General features: G+C 35.5%; 1 protein-coding gene across 2 annotated transcripts in view; it reads left to right on the forward strand.

Annotated features, from left to right (window-relative positions):
• The window catches only part of slco5a1 (solute carrier organic anion transporter family member 5A1), a 40866-nt gene that overhangs the window by 21724 nt on the left and 3625 nt on the right, over positions 1-15517 (forward strand). For both annotated transcript variants that reach the window (XM_039666842.2, XM_039666843.2), the window contains 7 exons: positions 482-614; positions 817-1028; positions 3956-4120; positions 10998-11196; positions 12826-12985; positions 14280-14521; positions 15300-15364. In XM_039666842.2, the coding sequence (XP_039522776.2) occupies positions 482-614; positions 817-1028; positions 3956-4120; positions 10998-11196; positions 12826-12985; positions 14280-14521; positions 15300-15364 (1176 nt within the window). The remainder of the gene's footprint in view (positions 1-481; positions 615-816; positions 1029-3955; positions 4121-10997; positions 11197-12825; positions 12986-14279; positions 14522-15299; positions 15365-15517) is intronic.

Raw genomic sequence — 15517 nt, forward strand, 5'->3', positions numbered from 1 at the left:
TCGCCGGATTCGTCTATAGTCAAAAGAACTCATAATAGTTATTTGTTCTGGAATCAGACTGCACAGGTCATGCAGTTCATTTTTGATTCCCTAAAAATAATCACTTGGAAGAATCATTTGTCTAGAAGGAGACTACACTGGTCGCACTGTATGTTTTTGATTCACTAAAAATAACCAGCTTTATAAGAATTTGGATTTCTCTTCTTTTTTTTTTCAGCAGGTCTTCTCCATATACTGGTGTATAAACAGAGCTGTATTATCAGTTAGAAAACTGCCATTATACATGATGTTCCTCAACTGAGTGGAAGCATGACGCACTGTTAATGATCAGCCCGTGGCTGACTCATTCAACCCAATGAGTCAAGAGTCGGACTAAAAGTGGAGAGAATATTACCTGCCTTAATCAGACATGCTTTCATATGAAAAAAAAGGTGTTTATGTGGGTGTTGTTTTATAACCTGGTTGTTTTTGTATCTTTCAGCTATTATGTATGTGATGGGTGCTCTGGGACCAGCTGCGGGGTACCTCCTGGGAGGCGTTCTGATTGGCTTCTATGTGGATCCCAAAACAATTGCCAACATTGATCAAAGTGATCCACGCTTTGTTGGCAACTGGTAAGATCTGTTCTCCTTTTAGGTGTGTGTAGCTTCCTTTCCTTCTTCCTATACAAGAATTAAGAATGACATTTTTACCACTTTTTGAACACAAAATTACACTTGAATATCCCATTTCAGTTCATTTATTTAGGTTTTGGGTCATAATTTATATAAGCCACCTGTAGCTAATTATCATTAATGTGTATTGCCATGTGCTTAGGTGGAGTGGTTTCCTGCTTTGTGCTTTTGCCATGCTGTTGGTCATCTTCCCCATGTTCACTTTCCCCAAAAAACTGCCCCCTCGTCACAAGAAGAAGAAGAAAAAGCACGGGTCGGACAGCAGCTGTAATGATGACGATGTCTTGAAAGAGAAATCCGACAGCAAAGGCCAGACTGTGGCATCCTCCATGGGCTTTGGGAAGGACATCAAAGGTGTGTGTCTGATAAAGGTCACTACAGGAAGCGTGCATCTTCATATTAAAGTGTTACCTTGAAAATGTGGCTATTTTTGTCCCTCTGGCTCTCAACACGTTCTAAGAAACATCAGATTAGCAGAGATTAGCGCTTCAGTCATCATATTGAGAAGCCTTTGACCAATGTAAATCTGCTTTTCTGCAGATTAGTCCTTTTATTTAGCGTAATTGGGTTATGTAAAGTAGTAACTTGGTGCTTTTGTCCAAACCATTACGGTGCTGTTATAATAAAGACAGGATTTGAACCTGCAGTCTTTCAGTTATAAGCTCAGATCTTGATTCATTATGCTCCACCTCTCTCTCATTTAATTTTACAGCACTGCTGACCAATAACCAATGACCAGTCTTTATAAATAAAGACTGCGCACGTTTGCAGAAGTTGCCTTTCATTATTCATCTGGGAAAGCATTAATGACAGTTCTGCCACACTCATCACTAATATGGTCCTTTTCATTACCAAACCGCAATTACTCTGCTGCGGAGGAGAAAATATTGCTGAAACTTTATGATGATAGAAAGCTGTTTCTGCCTTACAATGAGAAATACAATGGCTAATTAACTGAGATAAGTATAAGTATATTATAAGTATATTATATGTATATTATATGTATAAAATAAGAATTAATGTCACGTTGGGAATATAAAGTCATTTAAAAGTACAGTAGCAATACAGTACAGAAGCAATTTTAGTGGCACAATGCGTCAAAATATCATGACCAAATGCTTCAGAAACAAGGATATTGACTGTACGAAAAGTAGAGCAAATAAAGTCAGTAAGTTAATTAATACTTTTATTCCGCACGGATCTATTCAATTGATCATAAGTGACAGTAAAGGCATTTAATATTACAAAAGATTTTTATTTTAAATAAATGCTGTTAATTATTTTTTGTATATTCATTAAAGAATCCTAATTAAAAAGGTATCAGAGTTTCCACAAAAATATTGACCTTTCTTAACATTTAAGAAAAGTTTCTTGAGCACCCAATCAGCATATTAGAATGATTTCTGAAGGATCATGTGACAGTAAAGACTGGAGTAATGATGCTGAAAATTCAGCTTTGCCTTTACAGAAATAAATTACATTTTAAAATAAATATAAATAGAAAACTATTTTTAATTGTACGAAAAATGCTTCACAATTTTTTTTTTTTTTTTTTTTTTTGATATACAGCCTTGGTGAACATAAGACACCGCTTTCAAAAGCATAAAAAAAAAATCTTACCGACCCCACACTTTTGAACAGTTGTGTATATTGAGTGATAAATCTCATTGCTGTTCTCGTCACACTGTCTAAACTAAAACCAGATTAATGGCAACTTTTGTCCTGCTTTGAAAAAGTCACACAAGTGACTACAATCAAAACAAGTTCTATAAACCCACTTTAACCCACTTCCATTCCCCTGGCCTGCATGTGTTTGCATAAGTAGGCTTTCAACATAACTGCAATGCTTACAGTTGGGTAGAGTAGTTTCTGGGACTTTGGTGTAGAGACAGACAGGCAAGCTGTTTTGTTCATTAGTAGGTTTAAGCATTTAATATTGTTGCTCTGTACAAACTCCTGTGTCTCTCCTGTCAGTCCCATAGATGCTTTGAGGGGTCAAGAGTTCAACATCCGGAAGCAAATTAAAGTTTGATTATAGTCTGTTACCATGGAAACAGTGCTACAGCGATAACTTGCTAATTAAAAGAATTGGCTTTGTTGGACATGATGAAGCATTAGCTAAAACCTATGGGATTTAAACAGATTGAATCGAGAAGATCTGTGGAGACACCATCTTTACTCTGTTAGGACAGTAATCATCTGTTAATATGGATTACGAATGGTAGGAGAAAGCATGTTGCGTCTGTGACTAAAAGCATTTCATGAAGACTATAGAAATTAGCACATTTCTAGTGGTCAACTGATAAACTTAAGGGTTTTTTATATATATAAGGGTATCACCATGATCTCTGCTATTTTTTTTTTATTGATAACCAATTTTATAGATAAGCAATATTATTGTGAATCAGCTTATGTTAGTTTTTATATATGAGAAAATCTCTCTCTCTCTCTATATATATATATATATATATATATATATATATATATATATTGCTCAAGCTTGTTTTTTAGATTACATTTGTTGTCATGTAGTGATGATGTAAAGTCAATTGTTTAAAACCCTTAAAATGTAATAACACTATAAATTGTTATGTTTAGCAAATCTCTAAATGAATATTTATGATAAATATGAAAAATCCATTATAAATTATGTTTTGATGCCTAAATTCACTTGTTAACTGTTTTTAGTCTTTAGTGTTTTATTTTAATATAAATATAAAAAAAACAATTATATTTATCAACCATAACATGAAAATAATTATAATCTTATCGAGATTGGCCTGAATTATAATAACGATGCAGGGTAAACAGAAGCTCAACCATCCTTGATGTGCGAGAACAAACTTCATTGGTTCTTGCAGAAGCTCAAACGTGCTGCATAACACGAGAATTAACCTCATTGGTTCCCGTACGTCCTTTTACCATATCTGATGTGTCCATTATATGATGAACACGCTTTTATTCACATAAACATTCATCAAAGCGATTGTGTCTATTCAGAAAATTCATATGGATTAGATTTACAATCTCTTTATGAAATTTTTGAAGAGTCAAAGTGACAGTTGCGTAGACTGTCAATGGAGGGATAGAAATCTCTCAGATTACATTAAAATATCCTCATTTGTGTTTCGAAGATGAACAATTGTCTTAAGGGTTTGGGGTGAGTAATTAACATTTTTGGGTGAACTAATCCTTTAATGTCAACTATAGCCAGGGTATGTGAGCCAGTGTATTTATAGTTGCTGATGTTGATTTTGTTTTTTGGTCATTTCATTGGACAGAGCTTCCCAAGGCCGCCATAAGGATCCTCAGCAACATGACATTTCTATTTGTGAGTCTGTCCTACACGGCCGAGAGCGCTATTGTCACTGCGTTCATCACCTTCATCCCCAAGTTCATCGAGTCGCAGTTTGGAATCCCTGCCTCCAATGCCAGCATTTACACAGGTACACAATTATCCTGTTTTCAGGATATAAGTAATTAAATCTCTCATTCTATATGCCCTTTTTTTTTCCCTAAAACGTTTACGTATGGTTTCCTTTTTTGTCTTATCACACATTTCACTTGATTCACACTCTGCTCATCACATTAAAGAACTGTGTTAAAAATAACGTGTGAAAACGTGCTATTTCTTTTCACTGCTGTTCCCACTTATTTTGTAGAGGCATATTTGATTGCTATATAAAGCTGTACAACCTTCTTTGAGCGTTTATCACTGGGTTTCAAGAGACCATAAAATCCCTTTCTCTCAAGAATATTTTATGTTCTTGCTCATCTTAATAAGCCCTCAAAAACATCTTGCCCTCCATCTCAGACTCAAGATCATTATTAAGCCATGCATATGTCCAAATATCTCAGCACAGATGCTCTCTCATAAGGTAACTGGAGACTGGCCAGGTTCCTTAAACAGAGTAGAGGGCATGATCTGGTTCTGTCAGCACAGGCCACTGCTACTTTGATCCAGTTAATTTACTTACTAATGTAACATCTTACAGTATTATATACTGAAGTATCAAAGTATACAAACTAAAAAAAAAAAAGAATGAAATTTGAAATTGAACAATAATCTCTCTTTATACAGTAGTGGGTAAAAGTGAAGTCCGGAGGGAATTGGTTTGGGTATTTGTTTTTAATGACCTTACAAGTTTGATTAAACCATCGAAATATTATTTATTATATTATATATATTTTTTTTAATATATTTTAAATATGAGAAGAACAAAACATTAAACTTGGTGAAGGTATTTATCTGTCAAAATTATTGGCAAAAAATTCAGCTACAGGTTTAATTTTACTGTGAAGAAAATGCATAGAAAAACAAAAATCTATCAGGAAAAAGCTTACATTGATTACAACATGATCTGTTACTATTATTTTATTGGTTCTCTTCTGTTTTTGCTTGTGTTCATAATTTCTTTATGACACCCTGGCTAAAAATGATGTCTGCACAATAGGCTCTATGCACGGCAGTGTATTTCAGGCGAAGGTCTAAGGATGCTGGATTACTTCCGCCGATCGTAGAGTCCGAGAATTTATATTGGCTTCTATACTCTATGGCTATACTAAAGGAACGTTAGTCACAAAAACAAAACCACCTCTCGTTTTTTATGCTTATTTGTTTATTATATTAAATAAACATAACTATACATAAAATGACATCTAAACGTATTAAAGTTTCATTTCAAAGACGGGAGGACAGCAAATTTTGTAGACTCTGCCATTATCCCGTTTTTCCTCCGCTTTAAATCTCCCCAACCGGAAACTGAAGAGCAGCCTTGTGTCAAATGCGTGCATATAGCCTATTTGGCAGATTTTATTTCGTTATTACAAATAAAACAACTGACTCTAAGCGAAACTTCCCATTATGCTTACAAAAGCTTTAACCTTCAAATGGTCTTCGTTTCCTGTTTACACTTCTGGGCTTCGGGGTCTATACGACCCCAACAATTGATTGAGTAATTGTACAAAAAATATACATTTTTAATCATACAAATAATATCTTTTTTTTTTTTTGTTTACTTCTCATCAATTCATTAATGCTGTGTTTTTGGAGATATAAAGTACTTTTGTATCCATATGCCACACAATTCCTCAACTACACCATTAGCTTACATATGAAATATTACTTTTTTATGATATATTACATTTTTGCTCTAGTGCTAGTCCTTCATTTCTGTGTAAAAATTTTCAAATTTATGCCGGATTTTTTTTTTTTTCAAATTAACCCAATCATTTCAATGTGGGGTCATATTGACCCCGAAGACCAGAAGTGTAAACATTTTTTTACATGCCTTCAGAACAACCGAATCAAGCCCAGTTTTTATGTGTGTGTGTGTGTGTATAGATAGATAATGTATGAAAAGTCACAAAATCTTATTCCACTGAGATGAAGGGAACCTTTTTTTTTATTAAGTAAAAGTCGATTGACCCGATTGAGGGTTAATACATGTGCAATAATTTTAATAAAGGGTGAAGATGTCAATTTTCCAAGGCCGGATATCACACACCACAATGCTAGTTGTTCTTGTGATGTTTTTAAAAGATTTTAAGTAGCTCACAGCAGCGTGTTGTGTGTGTGTGTGTGTGTGTGTGTGTGTGTGTGTTGGCAGTATCAAGTCCCGTACTTGCTTTGCAACAAAAATGAACAGCAGCAGCAGCGTAATAGATCTATTCCAATAAGACCAAAAATATCAACATTGTCAGACAAACACTCTGAGAGTTGTCAAGACAGAATTTCCATTATTAGTTAAGCTTTTATTCAAATATGAATAATAATAATGATGGCTTTGTTCAAATATGACCAAAAATTATAATGATCTTTGCCTTAGGAACACTAATAACATCAGAATTTTGATTTCAAGTCATTATTGTGGCCCCTAAGCTTGTTGCCAGGATACAGGGGGAGAAACAAATTAATGGTATGCTTGCTATGTTGACTCTTAAATATGCTTATGTGTTCTTAGATTATAACAGGAAAACAACTTGTTGGCTAGAGCTGTCAGGACTTAACCTCTGATAAACTGGGTAGAAATGTATGACATCCCAACAGTCCCTCATGGAAAGGTCTCTCCTTCAAACCTGTTCTCTGATTTAAACCCATGCTAACAGCAGATTGATATGCCTGCTGAAGTCAGAGCTTTCACAAAGGCCTGGATGTTTTACACATCAATAGATGCAAGCAGTTTGTCGTTTTATGCTGTTTCCTCAGTTATGGTTGCCAAGAAGTTCCCTTCACCCTGTAAGACTGCAGCTGCAGAAACTAGAGACGGACGGAAGACAGATGGTGTAACATAAAACAGAAAACTGAGGCTAGGGAGCATCAGAACTGCATTTACACGCCATCTTTCCTACAAATTAATTACAGGAATTTCAAGTGCTATAAATCAAAGAATGATTCAACGCTTCCTATCTCCTATAATCCTATGATTAACATTTATTTAATTAGCCATAAAGGTGCAGACAAATTTGTGGAATTGCACTAGTAAAAAAGGTCAACTGTTTATGGTCAGTGAAGCATTGTTTACACAGAATTCTCTTTCAAATCAAGCAGTTTTCTGTTGGTCAACTTGGCAAATTTATGTGACCAACTTGAAAATGAGCCTGTGTTTTCGCCATCACTTATCAACTCCTTCAAAAATGTCTATTTTTTAATGTTGTCTTTTTCGTTTTTATCCTATTTATTCAACCTTCTCTTGGTTTTATTTAGTCAAGTTTTAGTCGACTAAATGCTAGGGCATTTTAGTCTAGTTTTAGGGGATGTTTGCACAACACCCTTTTCAACTAAAAACAGAATGAAATGTATGCGTTTTGCTCTTTAATTACATGACAACAGCGTTTTGGGGGCCTGAAAACGAATTTTAAAGTGCACGTTTTTGAAAACGATACCGACGTCATCTTCTCCATTTAAACTACAAAACGGTAATTTGTGGAAACGATGACAACATGCGCATGCGTATTTTGGCGAGTAATGTTATTTTCAAAGTGGCATTGCCATCTACTGGTCGATTTTAGATATCGGGAGTCTTTTTGACAACTTCGTACGGAAAACTTTTCTGTTTTTAGTACTTTGTTGACGTCTAAACACCTTTAGTCAGTGAAAACTTAAATTGATAATCACTTTTATTTTGCTCAAAATTATAATCGCGGTGATTTTTATTTGAGAATTTTATTTTTATTTTTTGCACTTTATAAACGCAAATTAAGAAACTCTTTTGCATGGTTTACTTTACCTCATCTAGTGAATGATTTATTATAGAGAAACAGAAATGCAATATGACACCCATAACTATGTTTAAAGTGGTGTATAAAGAACTTACTTAATAAACCGTAATGTTTTTATTACCTTAGAATGAGACATTTATATCTACATAACCGTGGCACTCCCTTCTATGAAGGTCAACATATTTTGACATCATGTTTCTATCATAGGGCATCAGAGTATTTGAGGTTTTGCAGCGCGTTTTATGTATTTGGTTGTGTTGTGAGTACTTGGAGCACACGTGTGTTGTGGAACTGATGAAGATGTTTTTCTTAATTTGCGGATGTTTTTTTGTATTTGCATGCGTTTTTATATTTGCACAGGTTTTTTTGTATTTGCATGCGTCTTCTTTAGGTTGCAACACGTTGAACTCTCTCGACCACCGTATTTTTTGTTAAAGTATTCATTATTGACACTGAAACAGTGGCTTGATGCTAAAGCATTTTTTCTTCCTCATTCTTAACATCCCACTTTGGCTCTGTCCAAAATCTCTCCCTAAAACCCTCATTCACTAATTCCTTACATTACTCCACTAATATTTAATGTGCATTGCTCAAATACAGAGTCTGAATACTAGGATAGTTTTCCAGTCCAATCATTTTCATTGAAGTTCAAACATTATATAGTATCTTTGATTGTCATGTAATGTATAAACATTCATTAAACAATTTAATTATCAGTTAAAGTCTTTTATTATGTAGCCACATTAGACCAGCTGTTTAGAAAATGAAAGGATGTATAATTCACCTGCGAGCATCATCTTCTGGTCACATGTAGGAACTAATTGTGCATAAGGGTATTTTCTAGCCGATTTATTTATATATATATATTTATAAATAGCGGTGGTACACTCATTGTTGTGGTGCATTGTGGGATTGAATGAGTGCACTCAATCCACTTTCGGACACCGCTACAAATGGCTGTCCCCTTAAATAGTGCCCTATTTAAGAGAATAGGGGTTGATATCAGATCAGTCTCTGTCTTCAAGTCCACATGACCTCAGACAGCACTAATGACAGTGGTGTGTGTGTGTGCGTGCAAGAGAGATCTGTCGGTAGGCTGTGGTCATTAACACCCTGCTTTGCTCCAGCTTGTGGCCTACAGGAATTGTTGTGCATGCCCTACGCTGCCCTCCTCCTCAACACACACACACACACACACACAGCTCTATGCCAGCTGTGCACACAGTCTCCTAGGACATCCTCTCAAACTTTCCCTGCTTGAGGGTTTGTGTGAATAGTGCTCGTTTCTTCTTCTCTCATGATAGGGAGGTGTTCCTGACGCACTACTGGCTAAATATAGCCCAAAGGAACATTGTATTGGCTTCACACAGCCGTGGTTGTCTCGTGAATGGGTGTTTTTACCACCTTTTTAGGTTGGAAGGGTGTGTGTGTTTATCCATGTGTGGATGTACAAACCTTTATTGGAGTGTAATGAAGTTAGGTCTAATCAGCTTGAAGCTAGCTGAAGCTGGATTTTCATGCTTGTTTATGCTGGTTAGCCGGTGTACTTCCTGATGGAGATGGTTTAGCTTGGAGGCCAAGGTTTATCTGGTTAGCACGATCCAGTTAGCAGCTGATGTCGCAACTACACCATCTGGGAAATGTATTCATTGAAAACCTTTCAAAAGTAGCTGTGCATTCCGACCGTTTCTATATAAATACCATTATGTACCATTTTATAGTTTTATCAGTGCAGTGTTTTATCTGTTATCACTATGCTAAAATAGTAGGTTAAAGTCAACTTGAAATCAAATTTGACAATACTTTTTTTATGGAATATTGCAGCATTTATTATAAATTATTGATCTTTTTTTATTCATGTGCCCTTACAATATTTAATCAAACTAACTTTCCCTTGTCATGCAGTGATATCTCTTTTCTGGCATTTACTAGAGCGAGGGTGGGTCAACCTGTCACTCACATGAGATCGACCTATAGCAAACCACAATGATCCAACGATCCAATCAATGCACTATGTACAGAATCAAGCTTTGTCCTATATTTGTTGTTGTTCGAGAACCCGTTTTACTCTGATATGTCACAATAGGGAAGAAAAGACTATTGCAACTTCTGTTTCACGCTGACTTAATTTTTAATTTTGTACTTTTCAGGTAGCGCTATACTAAACTTAAGCTAAGCTGTTAACTTACTAACTGAAATCAACATTTTAATTGGACCATTTTTAGCTTATGTAATATAATATGTAATAAAAAAAAAACATTTCAGCATGAATACACTTCCTTTTGCCATTATATAAGTGCTTTTATGAGGAGCTCGCTCTTGACCGTGCTGAAAGCAGACATGTGCTTGCCTTGCCCACCCAATGGATTTACACAGTGACCTCAGACTGCCAGCAGTCAGCTTTGACTTTCAAATCCCAAGCTGTGTTGCCAGCACATGTGCCACGCTGATGGAAGCTGCTCTGCCACACTGTTATTCTGCCAGCCTGCGATGTCTGTCTTTGGTTCTTAGTCACTCAGTGTTTTTTTTACTCCTCTTCAGTCTTGTGTCTAAATTGTACAGCCACATGGTAGTGGTATTGTGAGCATTTTTGTTCTTTTTTTATGATGGTCCTGTGAACCCGCTCAGGATGTTCAAATTCCTTCAGGTCTTTGTGTCAACTTCCACCAATAGAAATGTTGACATTCCTTTATTGTCACATTTTGCTTCTCTACTTGTAAAGATTGTTTTTGTCTTCTCCATTTTTAATGATAGACAATGTTTTTTCCACCCAAAATATGACATATATACACACTAGCGTTCAAAAGTTTGGCGTCATAAGTGACAGCAAAGACTTTAATAATCTTTATTGTATATTAAAAAAATGCTGTTCCCTTTGAACATTCTATTCATCAAAGAATTCTGTTAAAAATGTCATGTTTTACACAAAGAAGCAGCAGCACAACTGTTTTCAACATTGATAAGAAATAAGTAGTTTCTTGAGCACCAAATCTGCATATTGTGGATATATATACTTCTGTTCTGATAAATGTGGACATATTTATGTGTTCATTTGGCTTTCTGGACAAGCGTTACGACTGATCTCTCTTCTTTTTCTTTCAGGGGTCATTATTGTGCCTAGTGCAGGCGTGGGCATTGTACTGGGCGGCTACATCATAAAGAAACTTAAGCTTGGAGCCCGCGAGTCGGCCAAGCTGGCCATGATCTGCAGTGGGGTTTCTCTTCTGTGCTTCTCCACCCTCTTCATCGTGGGCTGTGAGAGTATAAACCTGGGTGGCATCAATATCCCTTACACCACAGGGTAAGTGAATGCACAGACATCTAGATTTGTAAAAGGGGAAGGGAAACATAAGTTTGCTTCTTCCTTCTCCTTTTTTTTCTATGTTATTTTTCTTCTCTTTTGAACATGCTTATTTATTATTTATTCATTTATTAACCACAGCCACTTCAGCTCAGGTGACCTTGACGAAAAAAACGCTTCCGTTAACTGAAGCTTAAAGGAATCATTTTCCCACATATTTAATTCACTCATGTCTATGACTATTTCATTTTAAACCCATATGACTTTCTTTCTTCTATGGAACACAATGTAGAAGAATTGGCCATACTTATCCATTTAATATAAAAGGAAAGAGGATCTGAGCTGCCAAGCTTCAAAATGACAAACAAAAGCACCATGTTATCCCTTTAAGTCCTGTACGGATGAGAGCTGACTATTATTGTGTCTAGTTTTGTCGCAGAGAGGTCCGTCTCATTTATTGTTTAAAGACTGGATTCCATTCTGTCCATCCTGCTGGCTGTGTTATGCCATGATTCATCCCCTTATTCTGCTGTAGATCTGTGAGGATAATGTAAAGTCAACCAGAGCTGTTGCTGTGTTGAATGTGAGAAAGTGCTGTTTGAATTTGCCTGACATTCCCACAGCATTAAAATAACTGTTTATACAGTATCTCTATTTATTTAACTGTCTGTCTCTTTCCTTCTCACTCTCTTTTATGCACTGAGGGATATGACCGTTTATATATATCTACACTACCAGTGAAAAGTTTTAGATCGGTAAGATGTTAATTTTTTTTTAAAGAAGTCTCTTTTGCTCACCAAGGCTGCAATTATTTGATTAAAAAATACAAAAAAAACATTAATATTGTGAAATTTTTTGTTTTTGGGGGAAATAAATTAGAAAATTTTATTCATCAAGGATGAGTCAAATTGATAAAAAGTTACAGTAAATGCATTTTATAATGTTAGAAAAGATTATATTTGAAATAAATGATGTTCTTTTGACCTTTCTATTCATCATAGTATTTTGGGGGGAAAATGGTACACGACTGTTTTCAACATTAAAAAATAATAATTTACGTATTTTGAGCTTAAAATCAGCATATTAGAATGATTTCTGAAGGATCACTGAAAACTGATGTGTAATCAGCAACAGAAATGCTGCTGTAAATTCAGCTTTCATCACAGGAATAAATTACACTTCACTATATATTCACATAGAAAACGACTGTTTTAAATTGTAATAATATTTCACAATATTACTGTTTTTTTATTTTTTTTTATTTTTTTATCAAATAGTTGCAGCCTTGGTGAGCAGAAGAGACTTCTTTTAAAAAACCTAAAAAATCTTACCGATCTACCGGTAGTGTGCATCTCTCTCTCTCTCTCTCTCTCTCTCTCTCTCTCTATATATATATATATATATATATACACACACACACACACACACACACACACACACGCACGCATAGTTTACACGTTATATCATTGGTTTATCCATGAATATGCCTTGGGTTGTCAAAGGGACAAGTGTGATTTCTCAGAACACAAGGGGTTATATGTTATTCCAAACATTGCCTACAGCAGCTAATATTATGCATTGTATTCCCAAACTAACAGCTCTGTCCATCCTCTGCTTGTTTTTCTTCAGGCCGACACTGACTCTGACCCATAGAAACCTGACGGGAGGCTGTAATGTGAACTGTGGCTGTCGGATCAACGAGTATGCTCCTGTTTGTGGCTCCGATGGCATCACATATTTCAACCCGTGTCTGGCGGGATGCAGCACGGTTGGCAATGACAGCACTGGGGTGAGCCAGACTTCATGTCTTTCTGGAGGTCGTCTGTATTTTAAAGGGTTAGTTCACCCAAAAATGAAAGTTGTCATTTATGATTCGCCCTCTTGTCGTCCCAAGCCCGTAAGACCTCCTTTCATCTTCGGAAAACAGTTTAAGATATTTTAGATTTAGATTGAAAATGTATGTACGGTATACTGTCCCGTGCGTCTCCCTCAGACTGTAAAGGAAGCTCGTCTATCATGTCTGAAAACATGTCAGCATGTAGAATTAGAAAAAAATTCTAACTAACCCACTGATGTCACATGGACTACTTTGATGATGTCTCTATTTTCTCTCTGGACAAGGACAGTATACCGTACATACATTTTCAATAGAGGGACAGAAAGCTCTCGGACTAAATCTAAAATACCTTAAACTATGTTACGAAGATGATAGGGTCTTATGGGCTTGGAACGTCATTAATGACATAATTTTCATATTTGGGTGAACTCACCCTTTGAGGACAGCACAAACCTTTTTAGGTCAAGATTTAAAACCAGAAACATTGATGACAAATCTTAATAATCTATTCTAGTTCAGTCAGATGTTCAACATGTGAATATCGTATCTCACTATCCTTGCCACTTGATCTGGATCATTGATGCAGTGTCCCTTTTATGGATTCATAGTTGGCTAACCTTCAATAGTGGTGAATGAGAGACTACATTAAATATGTTTTTTTGTGTGTTCCCTTTTGCTCAAATAGCAAGAAAAACCTCCATAATGGTGTTTTCACAACTTTCAAAAAGAGGGGATAAATAGAGATTGATAATGGCAGTCAGAAGAGAGAAAGGCGTCAATTTATCCGTCACTCCGACAGCTGCTGTATTAAAAACACCCTCAAAGCAGTGTTAACTTTTTTTTTTTCAAATTTGATACATCTAATATAACACAAAATATATCTTTGTAATGTACATAAATCTTTTAAATGAAAGTATAAAAAAACAGATTTGAATGTTAGTTGGTGTCAACATGCCTAAAAAAACGTTTAAATAGCAGATTCTGTTTGAATTTTAAACTGCTATTATTATTATATTTTTAAAAGAGTGAAATTAAGGTGTTTAGTTTAACTTTGTTTTTCTTAAGTAATCTCAGAAATTAATATCTATGGTAATGCTGTGGTCACCATGATTTTGCCGAATAAGGTAAGTTCATGGATCAACATTTCTGTCTGAAAATCTAGGTGTACATGATGATGTACTTGGTTGAATCTCATTCCCCAATGTGTTTTGTGTGTTTTTTTTTTTTTTGTTTTTTTTTAATGTAGATCAGAAACTACACGGACTGTGCATGCGTGCAGAGCAGACAGGTCATCACCCCTCCCACCAGCGGACAGGGCAACCAGCTGCAGCTGGTCATAGTGAAGACCTACCTGAACGAGAACGGATTCGCTGTGTCAGGGAAATGTGATCGCACCTGCAACACACTCATCCCCTTCCTCATCTTCCTCTTCATCGTTACGCTCATCACAGCTTGTGCACAGCCCTCCGCCATTATCGTCACTCTCAGGTAGGAAACAGTAATGTATATAGTTACTAAAAAAATCGAAATCATTTGGGCACTTGAAGCACTTTTTGAAATGTTTTTTTCTTTTGAAATGTCTTTTGCTCACCAAGGCTTTTATTTGATCAAAATACAATAAAATGAATTGTTTTCTACTTTAATATAATTTTAAAATTGTCATTTATTTCAGAGATGTCAAAGCCTTTAGCATAATTACTTTTCACATGATCCTTCAGAATTAATTCTGATTTTGCTGCTCAAAAAATATTTCTTATCAATATTGAAAAATGAAAATGGTTGTCCTGTTTAATACTTTTGTGGAAACTGATACATTTTATTTAAAGGTATTTAGGAATATAATGTAGTCACTTTGGTACATTTCTTGAATCATCCTCTAGCTTTGTAAAACAGTAAGTGCCTTTCTCAAAACAATTCGTACTAATAGCAAAACACCATGGATTTCCTCCAAAAGCCAGTCTCTTGCATAGAAAGAAAAGTAGAAGTGTGTGAACATAGGACAATCGCTTTAGAGAAAACTGCATATAAAGACTTATGCTATGAAAAATGCCTAAATGTTGTGTGGGGTGAGACTATTCAACAGAGACTGCTTTTTTGATGTGCACTAGTGACACGATGGGAAGATTAAACAGGTAGTTTTGAGAATTTTTGATTTGAGAAATGTACCTGAGGAAAAACTAATACTATAGTTATCTATAAATAAGGGATTTGAATAACACCAAGTATATGGTAGTACGTGACAGAATCAAATCTTTTTCTAATGCAGGTCAGTAGAAGAGCAAGAAAGACCATTTGCTTTAGGAATGCAGTTTGTGCTGCTAAGAACTCTGGGTAAGGAAAGCTAAGATTTCAATATTAACTTTGTCATGAAAGCATAGCTGTTTATATATCACCTCCTAGTCTAAACTTTCTTAAATTACAGCTCAGTACTAAGCATTATACATTTCATTTTGTTAAAAGTGCTCTAAGCGATGTCACACGTTT

The sequence above is a fragment of the Pimephales promelas genome, chromosome 22, assembly GCF_988280905.1.
Source record: "Pimephales promelas chromosome 22, fPimPro1.hap1.1, whole genome shotgun sequence".
Lineage (NCBI taxonomy): Eukaryota > Metazoa > Chordata > Actinopteri > Cypriniformes > Leuciscidae > Pimephales > Pimephales promelas.